General features: G+C 40.4%; 1 protein-coding gene across 1 annotated transcript in view; it reads right to left on the bottom strand.

The window, feature by feature from the left end:
• The window catches only part of MYT1L (myelin transcription factor 1 like), a 418,337-nt gene that overhangs the window by 16,154 nt on the left and 385,365 nt on the right, over positions 1–16,818 (bottom strand). The window contains exons 18-19 of the mRNA XM_075923554.2: positions 14,000–14,083; positions 12,165–12,386 (exon numbers count right to left, since the gene is read on the bottom strand). Coding sequence (XP_075779669.2) covers positions 12,165–12,386; positions 14,000–14,083 — 306 coding nt within the window. The remainder of the gene's footprint in view (positions 1–12,164; positions 12,387–13,999; positions 14,084–16,818) is intronic.

Below are 16,818 nucleotides of genomic sequence, written 5' to 3'. Positions count from 1 at the left end.
ATGTAAGATTTCCCAGGTCACTGGGTGGGGGCTCGAGCCGGTGTTGTATTACCTCGTTGGGAGGAGACCCCTAGATGCCCTTGCTACTGCTATTTACTCGGCCTGGCAGAAGGGTTACATCAGAAAACAGGATACTGAGCTAGATGGACCTTTGGTCTGACTCAGTATGGCTGTTCCTATGTTCTTTTGTTACCTTCTAAAAATGATTACTGCTTAAATGTTCCATTTAAATAAAGCATTATCTGCCTGCCCCACTCCCTTTCTACTCAGAAACCCAAACACAAGAACTCTGAGGATGAGTCTACACAGCAGGGCTTAACTCGAAATAAGCTATGCAAATTTAACTGTGTCAATTGCTTAGCTTATTTTGAAATAGCTTGTTAATGTTATCCCAAAAAATACTCCCACTGGAGACCACCTATGGTTACACTAGCATGGGTTTGTTTCCACTAAAGGTATAAACTAAAGAAGACAGAGCTGCCACCAAAGGTTTAAACTAAAGGGGAAACCAGCTATCTTTCTCTCTCTCTCTCACAAACATAAACAAATAAGCGCGCGCACGCATGCACCTCCATTCATTCACTCATTCACACACATTCATTCCTGCCCTCAGACACTCACACACTTACACAGGCAGAAGAACAAGGCAGAAGAACAAGGCATGTTGGTTCTGTAGGGTCTGTCTGCTGATCATGGCTGGGAAACTGGTCAGGAAAAACACTGGCTGTAGCGAGGAGTTTCTCAGGAGCCAGGGAAGAAAAAGGAATCTCACATGTGCTCCCTCTCCTTTTATTGTGTCTGAATGGCCCATGTGACTCATCCACCTCATCATCAGGGAGCATGCTCAGACTTCCCTTTATCCAGCAAAGCAGAAGTCTCTGATGACTCATCACCATGTGCTCCAGCCTCAGTATTGCGTGCGCGCGCGTGCACGCACGCGCACAAACACACTTCTCTCTCTCCTCATTCACTCAGGGAAAATGCAGTTTAGATCAAGTTACAAGCAAGGTGGCTGAGAGTTACAAAGATTACAAAGTTTTACAAAGAGTTTGACAAAGGTTACAATTAGTTGCAGTTTAAAATCTTAGACCTTACAGTTTAGTGTATTTCCTGAAAATGCATGTGTAAAATCAAGTAAGCTCAGACAGAAGCTTTTTTATGCAACAATTTTAAAATTGGGAGCGTCTACACGGCACTTATTTTGAAATAGAGCACTCTTCCTCTGACTTTCATTACTTCTTGTACAATGTGGGTTACAGGGTTGGAGTAAGAAGTCCTCCAGCTTGACAGTATTTCAAAATTATTTTGAAATAACTGCCTGCTGTGTAGCGGCAGACTATATTATTTTGGACTAGCGCTAGTTATTTCAAAATAATGTTGCTGTATAGATGTATCCTGAATGTCAAGAACAGAGGGAACTAGCTAGCTATAATTGTGCCTTTAATAACTAGTTCTTTTGAATGACAAGCCCTTTTTAAGCATGCTCATTTTTTATAGAGATTACCAATTCATATATTCGAATTGTTCTTTTTCTAAATTCGCTTATTTAAATATGTGAATTGTTGTGAATGAGATTTTTGTTTTGACTTTAGAAAAGTGCTTTCCCTACCTATGGGTACGTCTAGACTACAGGCTTTTGTCGACAGAAGTTTTGTTGATAAAGCAAGCCACTTTGTCGACATGACAGTGTAGATGCAAAGGACAGTGTAGATGCAATAACGCCTTCTGTCGACAGAACTCTGTCGACAAAAGGCATTATTCCTCGTAGAATGAGGTTTACAGCCATCGACAAAACTGCTGAGTTCTGTCGACAAAATTCTGTAGTTTAGACACACACCCTATGAGACCTGCATGAATTGCATGTAAAATGAGATTTAACACTGTCTTTCAGGTTCACACCTCCACAATCTCATTCTATGTATGGAGTCCTAGACACTATTTTGGGGATAGGTGTTCTATGTACTAAATAAATCATATACAAATAATTATATATTTATTTTTAATTGTGGAATATTTTATTAAGATTTCACCATGTATTTTAAAAAAAGTGTCCTTAACTGTGGAACAGTTAAAAGTGTGTCTACATTGCCCAAAATGTTTACCTGTGTCTCATATTATGGCCATCCTCTTATGACACCATATAAAAGAATATAGCATCAAAATGAATTTTATTTGTTCTATCCAAGCAAATGAAAGAATGTTGGCCAGATTGTGCTCACACACAGCAATGTACTGTGGGCACAAAACTGTTCCCAATCTTAAAAATCATGTTCTTCATATGACACTGTGTATTAGACTTGGCAGGAAGAAAACTATGTTTAACATTATTACAAGCAGGAGTATTATGTTCCCATTCTATCAGTCCTTAAAAGCAGGGAATTCTGAAATGTTTCCAAAAGCAATTCTACATTTTTGAGCACGTTTTCATGATTTAATAATTAATTTGAACTCTAGATTCTACATGCTACATATATGCTACTGCATACTGTGAAATTTGTACTTTGTTCTCAAGGCTAGAGTGTACTATTTCTACTGTTTTTTAATTGTTCATGTGTCAGGCTTAAATCCTGAATAGAACCAGTAAAGCAGCTTATTTTTCTCATAAAGAATGTAGGTATGTATAATATGGATCCAATCTCCATGGGCTGTGGTAGCTTCGCCATCACTTGGAGTTCTTAAATAAAGACTCAATTTCTTACAAAAAGATATGTTTCAGTTCAACCACAAGTTATCAAGCATGATCCAGCAAACATTAGGGCTACGTCTACACTGGCCCCTTTTCCGGAAGGGGCATGTAAATTTCACTAGTCGTCATAGGGAAATCCGCGGGGGATTTAAATATCCCCCGCGGCATTTAAATAAAAATGTCTGCCGCTTTTTTCCGGCTTTTAAAAAAGCCGGAAAAGAGCGTCTAGACTGGCCCCGATCCTCCGGAAAAAGTGCCCTTTTCCGGAGGCTCTTATTCCTACTTCAAAGTAAGAATAAGAGCCTCCGGAAAAGGGCACTTTTTCCGGAGGATCGGGGCCAGTCTAGATGCTCTTTTCCGGCTTTTTTAAAAGCCGGAAAAAAGCGGCGGACATTTTTATTTAAATGCCGCGGGGAATATTTAAATCCCCCGCGGATTTCCCTACGACGACTAGTGAAATTTACATGCCCCTTCCGGAAAAGGGGCCAGTGTAGACGTAGCCCCCGTGAAGTTGTATGGCCTGTGTCATATAGGAGGTCAAACTAAATGATTGTAAGTGTTCCTACTGACCTTAAAGCCTGTGGCTTTCCAACACTGACATTTACTCATTAAAAATGCTACTCTGAATGATCTGAATGATCACATCTATAAGGCTCTACATTATATTATTAAACACAACTGATAAAAAGGACACATTTGTCAAAAAAGATCACAATTTTAACCCTATTTGTCATCAAAATTTTCAAAATTCAGTTGACTAGTTCTATTGTTGAAACAATATATAATAATAAAATATTGTTGTTATTATGTGTGACCTCAAGAATAGGACTGTAGAAGGCAAGAAACCTGGGCTCTGTTCCCGCCTTTGCCACTGACCCACTGCATTACATTGGAGAAATCACTTTACTTCTCTTGCATTCTCTATGTATTTCATTTGTCTGTTCAGAAGTAAACTTCTCAGGATAGGGACTGTCTCTTGTTATGTGTGTCACAATTCTGAGTTAACTGTACCTCCTTTGTGGTCTCCTTCAAGGCACCCATTTAGATCTGAGGACCTCAGCTATCACTGCTCTAAGGGTGGGGACTTGCATCCTTCTCTTTTAATAGAGGATTTAGTCTTGCATTACACTAGGTCTGACTTTAGTCCAGCACCTGAAGTTTGTTTGCTAAAGGCGGAGGGACAGAGAGGGAGGAGGCAGCTGCTCCAGGGTCCAGAGATTTAAAAGGGCCCAGGGTTCCCAGCCACCATTGCCACTAACATGGCACCAGCAGTGGCTGGAGCCCCAGACCTTTTAAATCATTGCTGGAGCCCTGCATGGTGTGGTCTGGATGGCACTAACGACTGGCAGAGAAAAGTTAGTTCCTAGCCCTACCTTTTCTGCCTGAGGCCCCACCCTTTCTGGGGGTCTGGAGTGAGCCCTCCCACCTTGCCCAGGACCCAGAAAAGTCTGTCGCCAGCCATGGTGTAACCAGTGACCAGTCAGCCTTCATGGAGCACAATATGTTTTAGGATAAACACATTATAAAGTCCACAAATCATAAAACAAAATGCAATCTACAGGCATGCTAGAATATTAGATGTCACCAATATTCCATTTGGAGAGCCTGATAGGGTCCACTCCTTCAAATCTCAGTATCTGGCCCTCTTGGCTATAATCTTGAATCTGGGTCCCCTTAACACAGAAAGACCAAGAAGAAGTTGAACCTGGGTTTTTTTTTCTGTAAAGTATGTCTGGATTTAAGATAGAGGGCAGGGTCATTTATAGAACATTGAAACAGACATGCTGTGGAGAAACATCTCAGATGTTAATCTGTGGAAACAATTTTGGTTTTTGGGGACTTTTCTTGAGTATTTGACTGGTGAGCCATACATTGAGGAGAAGTAGTTTAACTTGGCAAGGGAGCAAGTCATGGATAGATATCAAAAGAACAGAATGTAAGGGACTGAGTTAAACATCTTATTTGGCCACGTTATTCCATGAAGTGGTGAAGGAAGTATCTTTGATTAAATGAATGCAAACGGTCTGAGGCTCAGCAGTGACAATTGCTTCTGGTCTTGGGGCATAAGGCCACAGATCCTCGATGGTATGGGAACCTGTGTCATGATGGCTGGAACACTTGTATGTTTGTTCATAGACTTATAGACTAAAGTCAAAAAGGGACTATCATGATCATCTAACCTGACCTCCCGTACTCAATCTCCTCTGAACCTCACCCACACATTCCTGGAATAGACCCCTAACCTCTGGCTACAGTCCCTCTAACTGAAGTACTGACAGCCTTAAAAAATGGTTTAAAGGCATCAACTTACAGAGCATCTACCATTTACACTAGTTTAAAATGCTGCAGAGGAAGGTGAAACCTCCCAACCCCAAATATGACAAGCAGTTAGACTCTGAGTATCTGGGCAAGAAACACCAGCTAGACATTTGGGAGCTAATTCTCTGCAGTAATTCATAGCCCTCCCCATCTAGTGCTCCATTACCAGTTGTTGGGGGTATTTGTTGCTAATAGTCGCAGACTAGCTAAACACCATTGTAGGTCATCTTGTACTATCTCGCTTCATAAACTTATTCAAGCCAGTCAGGTTTTCTGCCCCCACTAATTCCCTAAAAAGGTTGTTCCACAACTTCACTCCTCAGAGGTTTGGAAACTGTCACCTAATTTCAAACCTTAATGTGTGGATGGCCAGTTTATATCCATTTGGTCTTGTGTCTACAGTGGTGCTTAACGTAAATAACTCTACTCCCATGCTGGTATGTAAGCCTCTGATGTATTTATAGAGAGCAATCATTGCTTCCTCAGACTTCTCTTGATTAGCTTCAACAAGCCAACCTCTGTAATCGCCTCTCATAAGCTACGTTTTTCATTCCTTAGATTATCCTAGTAGCCCTTCTCTGCACCTGTTCCAGAGTTTGAATCCATCTTTCTTATACCTGGGAAACCAGAATTGCACATAGTATTCCAGATGAGTTATCATCAGTGCTTTTTACAATGATACTAACATTTCCATGTCTCAAATACCTTGTTTGATGCATCCTTTTTCATGCCCACATCACATTGGCAGCTCATAGTTATCATGTGATCAACAAATATACCCAGGTCTTTCACCTTCTCTGCCACTTCCAACTACTAGGTCCCCAGCTTATAACAAAAATTCTTCATGTTAGTGCAAAGTGCAAAATCAAGTATGTAGGGACTATTAAATCTGGATGATAGGGTTCAGAATTCATGTGGTATAATAATGAATAGGGTAGTTCACACTTCTCTTTGCCCTGTTATTTCTCTTTTATTTCTCTGAGGAACCACTGAAATGAGACAATAATGCATTCATTCAAAGTCAAATTACCTCTGCTCCCATAAAGTCTAGACATTTAATTTAATAAAAAAAATAAGTGTAAATTATGCAGAAACTAATGAGGCCAACAGAAAAGTCCTGGTTCCTGGCCCAGCTCTAATTTTAACTACCCCATGTATGTATCTTGCTGAGATGTTTAAAATCATGTTATGAAGTGAGTTCGGAATCATGGAAGCAGGCATTCCCCACGCTATACTGGTAAACACTCCACGGCTGTGTCTACATTGGCACCCTTTTCTGTAAAAGGGACGCTAATGAGACACTTCAGAATTTAAATATCCCCCGCAGCGTTTGCATGAACATGGCTGCCGCTTTTTTCCGGCTCGGGGTTTTGCCGGAGAAAAGCCCCAGTCTAGACGGGATCTTGTGGAAAATAAACCCTAGTAGGAATAAGGGATCTTCCGGAAAAGGGTTTATTTTCCACAATATCCCGTCTAGACTGGCGCTTTTCTCCGGCAAAACCCCGAGCTGAAAAAAAGCGGCAGCCATGTTCATGCAAATGCCGCGGGGGATATTTAAATCCCCCACGGCATTTGCAATCCGAAGTGTCTCATGAGCATCCCTTTTACGGAAAAGGGTGCCAATGTAGACATAGCCCACTAAGTTCTGTCTGAACAATGACAGTGATTCACCTCCTCTAATGGTGATAATTACTAGCTGCTGCTCTAAGATAAAAACTATCAGGGGAAGGCAGGTTACACTGGAGTGTTAGGCCAGGAACAGGAAAGAATTAAGATGGTGCCAGCAGCATGCAAAAGTGGAGAGTCTTGGCCAAAGGCTGAAATCAGACTATCAGGAAGAATGAAGCTGAGCGACTACTATAGAAATGGAAGAATTTATTGGTCACCAGGAGAAAGAGAGAGTGAGGAGGAATATGGAGTGAAGTGGGATTACTGCCAGGCTAAGGAGAATGTATAGGCCTCCATTCCTTCAAGAGACAGAACAAAACATGAGTAAAACCTGCTTACATTCTCAAACAATTATAGCACAAATTATTCTCAATGCCTCAAAAATCACTGACTTTTCTAAAAACAACCCCAAACAACAGAAATATTTTACCAAATTATTTAGTGGTTTCAACAGAATAATACATATCAACTCGCATCAGGTACATGGCCTTTATAATTCACTTCTGAGGCCTTCTACTATGAGTGGCATTAGTGTGTAATCCTGTTTTAGCTCATTCTTGATGCTCTAGTGCTTTATAAATCTTATGTTGGCTTTTACACAGAAATACCTATCTCTGCTCTGTTCAATGTAGTAAAGAACATCTGCATTTTTGTATGGTGCAAAGTAATCAAGGTTACTTTGGTTGTGGAAGCCATTATTCCCACAAAAATGTGCATCATCGTGGTAATGTGGCACATTTGAGCAGGTGGTGCAAGCAACTCTCAGCCAACAGCGATAGTGAATGCAAGAGTGGATGGATTGGAGGAGTGAAGGGAAACAGAGAGGTACATGGACATTCAGAGACAAAGCAGAGATGTCCCATCTCCTGCCTGACAGCCCTTGGGCTTTTAAGCAGGATGAAAGTCTGAGGACAGGAAAGCATCAAGTGGGAGTAGAGAGAAAATCCCATAGTCCGACTTTTCAGACAATAACATGGTATCTTCTTGCACTAAAAATATCCTTCCAGAGGCAATTATTAGGAAGACAAAGGCAATAATATTAGAGAGTTTGATTATTAGAAATACAGATAGTTGGGTTTGTAATGACGGGAGAGCTACATAGTGAATTGCCTGTCAGATGTGAAAGCAGCAGATCTCTTGAGACATAGAGGTAGCCTTGTATAGAATGCTGGGGAGGAGCCAGAAGTTATGGAACATGTGGGTACCAGGGATATAGGGAAAGGGAGAAGAAAAGTCCTGGAGGCCAAATTTAGGTTGCACTATACAAGAATAAGGATGAGCGTTGGATAGAAATTAAAAGGAACTGTCACAAGGGCTAAATGCCTGTAAGCAACATGGAGACTATTTAAAAATACTGTAACAGGTTCAGGCGAAATGCACAGCCTGTATCAGATGACAATAAGATGACCGAAAGAATAAAACCATGGCTAAACAGCATGCACTAGATGCAAAAGGGCATTAGATGCAAAAGGGCATGCTTTAAAATTTGGAAGCCAAATCTTAGTGAGGATAATAGGAAGGTGCACAAACTCTGGCAGGATACAAGTTCAATACGGAAAGCCAAGAAAGAATTTGAGGTGCAACTTTCTAAAGATGCAAAATCTAATAATAAGATTTTTATAAAAAAATAAGTTAGAAGTTAGAACCCTGTCAAATAGGAAGTGAAGCCAGTAGATGACTACACTGTTAAAGAAGATAAAACAAGTGCAGAGAAGCTAAATTAATTCCTTGCATCAGACTTCACAGCAGAGGATTTGGGGGAGATATCCTCAACATCAGGGCTGGCCTTCTAAGGTGATAAATCTGAAGTATGATCCTACATTGATGTATAATTGAAGAAATTTCAGAACAAACTGATAAATTAAACAATAATAAGTCCTCAGGACCAAGTGATATTAACCCAAGAGTACTGAAGGAACTCAAAAATGAAATTGCTACTAACTGCAATATCAGTGGTCAGGCAGATTTTTTTTAAACCAAAATACTGTTTAATCTGAGTAGCAAGAACAAAGCATAACAAAAGAGATACAGGATTTTAGCAATCTATATACATATCCGTGAGCAATAATTTTTGCTGTGAGCAATTATCTATATGCATATCTGTGAGCAATTGCTGTGAGCAATAGTCTATATGCATATCTGTGAGCAATAATAAGGCCACTGGTGAGCAATAATTTTTGACGGAGGGGGCACTCCAAGAATTTGGTAAGTGGTCAAGGGATACACACTTTGGCTATGTCTAGACTACAATGATCTATCGGAAAAAGGTATGCAAAATGCGCTCCGCAATTTGAGTGCCTTTTTCCGACAGTTTTTTCAGAAGAGGCTTTTCTGAAATTTGGCCCATCTACACTAGGCCAAATTTTGGAAAATCTTCCTCTTTCAGAAGAGCCCTTCTTCCTCAAGGATGGGAGGAGACAGGGCTTCTGAGAGAGCATGTCTGCTATTCCACAAAAAAAGTGGAAGAGCAGATGCATTCCCTAGACACAACAGAGTTTTTCCAGGATACTAGAGGTATCCCGGAAAATCCCCATAGTCTAGACATAGCCTTTCATTATATTAATGGAGGAGGTCTGGGATGGAGAGTGGGTACAGAAGGGAGCTTGGGGTAAGGGATGGGGGCACAGGAGGGTGTGTGGGATCTGGGAGTGGTTTGGATGAAGGAGGGGGTTGTGACCTGGTGCAGGGAACTGGGGTAAAGGAGAGGATGTAGGGTTTTGGGTTGTGACCTAGGGCAGGAGGGGTTGTGATCTGGGAAAGGAAATTGGGTGCAGAGTCTGGGAGGGAATATGGGTGCAGGAGTGGGGACAGAGGGTTTGATTTATGTGTGGTAGGGGAGCAGGAGTGGGGAAGCAGGGAGCTAGTGGGAGGCAGAGGCTTGGGTGTCAGAGGCTTTGGCTGGGAGACATGTATCTGGGCGACTCCCAGCTAATAGCACAGTAGGTTTCCTGCGTTCTATGCGTCAGCAGACTGCTCAGAGCAGTTGGCTATGGGGCCATGTGTAAACAGCTGCGAGCCTGAAGAGTGGGGAGGGGTACTTCCTGCAAAGCCTGTTCTTCAAACAGGCAGCTTCCATTGGCTGGAAACCAGCCAATGGGAGCTGCAAGATTGTGCAGGAGGTAAGGGAAAGCATGCAGAACCTTCCCCCCCCCCCTAAGCCTAGGATTGCAGCTGTTCATAGACAAACAAGACCTCGCAGCTGGCTTTTCAGTGTGGTGGAATGGTGTTCTGCAGCAGAGCACCTGATTGAGGCTCCTACTGCACCTACGAGCAAGCTCCAGCAGTTTAGATAATTTTAGATAATCTTCTCCTTCTTAAAAGGATTTTTACATATACATGATCATGTAATGGGTGAATTCTGATTTGATGTATTTACATCAAAAGAATCGTAATGAAATTGAGGTGCTGGGTACAGGACCAAAGGGTACAGGACCAAAGGTCCCTTAAAATAGCAACTCTGCATGCCCAACTCTTCTAAAGTACTATAACAACTAAGCTCTTGTGTCCAGGTCTCCTTCAAGGTAGTCCATACCAATCCAGAGTGCTGATATTGTGGGAGTGGAATACTGTTTAAGGTTAAGCTGTCTAGTAAAATCCTTTCACATTAGGTTTGTGAACTGTAGGGTCTCTGCCAAATTGTTCAAGAATCAAATTGTAAAAACACACTACTGTGGACTATTTGCATTTTTAAAACCAAAAGTATACTTTGTGGCCTAAGATCAATTGGCAACTGTGCATATTATTTCACACTTCCTGTTCTACCTGAAACAATCTCCTTCCTGTGTGTGCCCAGTTTCCTTAATTCCTTGCTTCATTTCTCTCCTCAATACCATCTTCTTTTTGCTCTCTCCTTCATAGATCTCTCCAAAATGGTGGTATTTATAGGAATTCCCATTGATATCCATGACAAACCTTACAACAACAACAAAAAAGGTTTCCCAGTGCCATTGTTCACAGGGCATGACCCAAAACCTACTGACATCTTGAAAGACGGTTTCCTGTGTGGACTGGTTCTCCCTGCCTCCCTCACCCTCCACACTGATGCCTCTCTATCGGAGCCAGCAGCACCAAAACAGAGGGAGGAGGTTGCTGGGAACAGATCGATTTGCATTTTAGCAAACACCAACAAGGAAAGAAACCAGCATGGAACTTCCTTCTCCATCAGACTCCATGTTGCATTCCTCTTGAATTAAGTTTAATGTGGGAGTGAGAGGAATAATCTTCCGAAGAGTCTATTTCAAAGGTTCGCTGGTCTATAAAGGAAAGTGACTTCTTCTTCAAGTAATCTTTTGTGTAAGATGACAAAGGAACTCAGGATTTTGTGGGAGATCTTGACCTCCACCTCCTTGGGAGGTAGATTGATAAGGAAATTATTTTGAACAAAGGCAAGAGCTTGTATGAAGACTGAGCTACTAGAAAGCATTCTTCACTTTTATTTGCTTGTAACCAATTCTAACTATCTTAATTCTGTCTCCATTTGTTAAGAAATGTGTTTAATTTTTAATCTGACCCTTCCCAGTGCTGTATTTTATTTAAAGCAAATGTTCATACAAATGTGGCAAGCCGTTGTGTACTGTATCTTTAAAGAAAAAACACACCTTAACATTTCTTTAAATGGTCTAGGAGAGGGCTGGAGACTGCAGACCACACAGTTCTGGGAAAACGTGGAACTGGGGGAGGGTTGGTGTTATCTTGCCAGGTGTCACCAGTGCTGGTGTACTTTCAAGTGTGACAGGGGAGTAACAAGCAAGCTGCTGAAATCAGAATTGCCGAGTCGGGACTGCTGAAAACACGCACTCTCAGTGAGAGGTTGTATGCTGACTGGGAGCATCCAAACAAGGAGACTACAGCAGCAGCGCATTTTAAAGCACTGGATATAAGGCAAGTAAAGACACAGCCCCTCTCTGCTCTGAATTTTACCCTAGAACACGATTGCACTTCTGTGAGGCAGATAAACATACCGAAATGGTAAACATACCACAGAGAGGGACAGGCTAAGTTTTGACTTATGGTTAGACTCCTCAGTCCATACAGATATATCGAGATAAGTGCCCTGATATTACAGAGTTGTTAAGCATTTGTCTTTGGGTGAACATGGTGGCAGAACTGCAGGTGCTTAACCCATCTGCAAATCAGGCTTCTCATAAAAATGGATTTAAGTGACTAACTTTAAGCATCCAAATTTGCAAAGGCTAACCTAAGTAACTTTCCCAAGTCATACAGTAAGACAGTGGCAGAGATATTATAATTTATAATTTGTTTTTGGAAGTGCTCTCAATGCACACAAAGAGCCACAATCACCTCCAGAAAACAGAGCTCCAGAATCTTCACTCCCTGCTTAAAACTCTAGAAAGATGGATTCCCACCGAATAAAAAAAGACAAAATGAACTTAAAACAGAATCATGTCATGGCAAGAGGTGGTATTACAAATCAGGATTAAATAATTAAAGAAGCACTCCTGAAAGAGAAATATAATCTGTAGTTACTCACCTACGATGAGTAAGAAAACTACCACTGACATGTCCTGAGCCATCACATCCTGGAGTTGGACATGACATACCTTCCGTCTTCACTGACTTCCAAGAGAACTGTGAGCCATTTAAGTACCCATCCTTTTGCCTTTTGGCAGCTAGAGGGCACCCTGATGCACTGCGATGGGATGCATACTTTCCAGTTATATGACCCTGACCATCACAACCGGGAACTGGACATCTGGATAGCAGATAGATGAGATAAACTTTATTGTCTTGCCATCATATACCTGGTAGCCTCTACAACAAAGTCAAAATAAACCTGACATGAAAAGAAAAGAACAATCATGCTCTATGGACTTAAAACAAATCACCAAAGACACCCCAATGGAATAGTCAAACATGTCAAATCAGGAGATCTTTGTTAATCAAAAAAAGGTTTGCATCTCTCTGGCTGTTAAAAAAATAACCATGCTAATCAGTAGCAAAGTCGTAGGGTTTTTACTTCCACTGCATACTGGAGAGAAAGTGGCAGGGTGCATCTTTGAAATGAAGGTGTCCATTACAGTAAATAGCACACTGGGATTGAAGTGATAGCCACTGAGCTTCAGTGACTGAATAGTGACATTTTAAAACTCTAAATATTTAAAATCCTACTTATCATAGTTCTATGTGCCTTTTAAGAATGCGTATGAAATCTAAAGGTGTCTGACTTTAAAATTATGGTAGTTATAAAGACTTAGATATCAATCAAACCTTTGCCATAGTTAGCACTTCAAAGGGACACTGTCAGAATAAAAAATCATGAGCTAAAGTCTCAGAAATTATAACTCCCCACAACTCCTATGGCAGCAAATCATGAAATGTGGCAAGAGCTCTTAGCACTCACTAGCTATTCAAGGCTATTACAATCTCGCAGGATGGGGCCCAGAGACACCAATGAAAGGCGTTTTGGGTGCCCATAAGGTGCTCACCATTGCTCAGAATTTGCCCTCATGTACATTTAGCCCCATTTATTTTTATGAAACAACATGCATTAGTAGGAGCAGTGTAGAGTAATAAACACTGAGTGTACTTTTCAGCATGTTGCTGCTTGATTACATTTTACAATTTGTGCAGTTTGGGCAATCAGAAGAGTAGTTGGTTTCGTTTTCTGGTTATCCTGCACTAAAGCAATGCTGCAATGATTGAAGTCTGATTCTGAAAGGTGCTGAGCAGCCTCCACATAGACTGATGTCAATGGCCACTGAGGTTATTCCACATTTCACAAGGAGAAGCATGGGCCAACATTTTCCAAATTGGGTGCCTAAAGTTAGGGATTTGTTTCAATTTGTAGGCACCCAAATAACTGGCCTGATTTTCAGAGGTGATCATTCACAATTCCTGCTGACTTCTAAATTCCTTTAAATATTGTGTGCGTCAGATGTAATTTGTCAACAGTGTTTGTTCACTGTGATTACGGAACAGGACGGCAGTGGACTTGAGGCTTTTTATTTTATATTTTTACTTTAAAAACTACTGTTTTCCAAATTTTCCAAATACAAGGGATAAGATCTATAGCCAGGGTAAATAATCATGGCTCCTGACCTAACATCAAGTCACTGAAGCCAATGGATTTATGTCAGTGGAGAATTCCACCTTTATTACTGAGAGAACAATGTATTTTGTTTTCAGCAAACTAAATATTACTGTTCTATTCATTAAAAACCAACTAACTGTGCTCTTTAGTTCAGTGTATCTTTGTTCTTGAACTACTATGACAAATATAAAGTTTGTATTTAAAAAATAATCAGGCTGCAGATATGCCTTCTCTCATAATACACACAAAGGTTATTTGATTAGATTTGTACTTACCTAATTGGCTCTTGGTCTTCTTTGTCTTCCTTGCTTTGTGCTATCCTGATTCCACTTTTCTTTGCTCGAGGACAACCTGAGAGACTGAATGAAAGACTAAGTTTTAAAAAATAATTCCTCATTCCTGACTATAACTGATAAGGGCTCTACAAAGAGACATTCTTTGCACATGAAATACTACTGGCTGCACAATGCTGTCTTTTTTTCAACAGTTATAGCCCTGCTGATTTAAAGAATAAAGACAGTGGCAATAAACAGCCACACGGGGGATCCAAGTATCTCAGATTGTGACTGAAGGCTGGGACTGGGAGTACTTTGCACACTACATACACAACCTCTGAGGAGAGAGAAAAAGCAGCTCTTAAAATCTCTAATGATCCAGTTCCAGCTTACTCAGCAGAAGCAGTGATAGGCGTCTGAAGGAATGGAAACGAGTATTTTATGGATAGATAAGTAGCATGTTCTGTGTGTTGTTGAGATGGAAATAAGAATGAGGAGTAAAAGCAGAAAAGATCTCTATATCTTTTAAGAGGGCAGAAGGGAGTTAAAAGATCATTTAGCGGATATATTAAAACAGTTAAAATTTCTAAAATTTTCCTGTAGAGCATGCGTGCAGGAATTTGTTCAAGAATCTTGAATAATGATATTGCATAATTTACAAAGTTGAACAATGACTTTCTGGAAAAATAAGTCACGTAAGCCAAAGGAAAATCTAATAAAGTTAACTAACAAGCTAGTAAAAGTACTATGTATAGGCACTGAAAAATATATTCAGCACTATACAGAATGCAAAGAAATATACCTCTCCATCCAAAACCTTCTAGGCTAAGTCCTTGTTTACTTTGTAAGATATCATTTATATAAACTCTGTAGAAAACTTTCCAGCAACTGAGTAAGTTTGTAAAATTGGCAGCAATACGTTGGACAATACATTTGTCTTTACGCAACAAAATAAATGGACATAAATCAGACATCAAGAATGGTAATGTACAAAAACCAGTGGGAGAACATTTTAACCTCCCTGGCTAAACAGTTAAAGACTTGAAAGTTGCCATTTTCAAGAAAAAAAAAAAAAAACCGAAACCAAACAAAAAACCCCCTTCAAAAACAGGCTGCAATGTGAAATTGCTGAGCTGGAATTTATATAAAAATTAGACATCATGGCTATGTCTAAATTGCAAAGAAAAGTCAGAAAAATATACGCAAATTGCAGTCTATACAGGGCCAAATTTCAGAAAAAACTCCTCTTTCAGAAGATCCCTTCTTCCTCATACAATGAGGATACGGGGATGCTGAAAGAACATGTCTGCTTTTTTGGAACAGTTTCTGAAAAAGTGGACGCATTCCTTGGATGCTGCTGTGCTTTTCCGGGATACCTCTGGTATTCCAGAACAGCTCTGCAGTGTAGACCTAGCCCATCATAATGGGTCTCAATAGGGACTGGGAATAATTCTCTCATTACAATAAATAATTTCCACTTTTGGTATTCTCACTTTCTTATCCATTTGAAGCCTGATTGAATTAGCTCTAATGTAATACTCCCATCTCCTTATCCCTACTGTCTGTTTCTTTTTCTTTTACTTCATGCATCTGATGAAGTGAGTTGCAACTCATGAAAGCATATGCTATAATAAAATTATTAGTCTTTAAGGTGCAATGGGCCTCTCCTTGTTTTTTTGTAAAAATTGGGTACATTGGGCTACTCAATCAGAGTTGAAGAAAAGGTACTTTTACCAGAATATATCAGCGACACAAATGTATACACCTGACAAAAATTATACTTAATCTTTAACTCCAATGTTATTTTCATCTTCAAATACAAATGTGAAAGCTTAAAATTCATCAGTGGTATAGACAGATATCTAATTGCCTTCAAAAAGCATGCATGCATCTGATGAAGTGGGTCTTTGCCCACGAAAGCTTATGCTCCAACACCTCTGTTAGTCTATAAGGTAACACAGGACTCCTCGCCGCTTTTGCAGATTCAGACTAACACAGCTACCCCTTTGATACTTGATTCAAAAAGCAAGTGCCTCAAGAAAACACTAGGTATTAAATGAAATGAACTTACAGATCTCCAGAAAAAAAGATGGAAATGTCTGGGATATGAAAAAAATTCTTCCATCATACAGTATGTAGGACAGCAAATGTATGGGGAAAAATAACAGAATACAACATGCAACACCTGCATTAGGATAGACAGGGACAGCTGAGCCTTGTTTGTGCCATAAGTGACATCTGATGGTGGCACAGGAAGGATTCAGAGGGCTTCGTTTACTATTGGCTTCAGCAGCCATATTCTGCCCCCACTTTTATCAACTACCAAAAATTATTTTAATATTGGCTTTCCAGGGGATCTTCAAAAACTGGTAGTGGACATTTATCAGGCATGCATTTCTTGCCAACAACTGACATAATTACTACAATAAACTTTAAAAAACAATGAATAGTCTAGTAGCACCTTAAAGACTAACAAACCACGTAGATGGTATCATGAGCTCTCGTGGGCACAACCCACTTCTTTAGATGATTGTAGTATTGCAGCATCACAACACATATACACCCAGACACCTGAATTTGGTAATTAGGACTAGAACTTTGGCCCATCAGATGCAAGTACAGAGCCCTCTAGCATAAGTTGAAGAAAATCTCCCTTGTCTAACACTTCACACTGTGGGCCAGCCACTATAGAGCAACAGGTGACTCTTAAATCCTTTTGTGTACATGAAATCACCACTTGGAATTCCTCACCTTTTGTCCCCTCTGACTCAGGTCTCCCTCACTGTCAACAATCATACTATTTTCTCTGTCCCACTGAT

Source organism: Pelodiscus sinensis, chromosome 3 (genome assembly GCF_052426305.1).
Source record: "Pelodiscus sinensis isolate ZL-2025 chromosome 3, ASM5242630v1, whole genome shotgun sequence".
NCBI lineage: Eukaryota > Metazoa > Chordata > Testudines > Trionychidae > Pelodiscus > Pelodiscus sinensis.
This window is presented reverse-complemented; position numbering and strand designations above follow the sequence as displayed.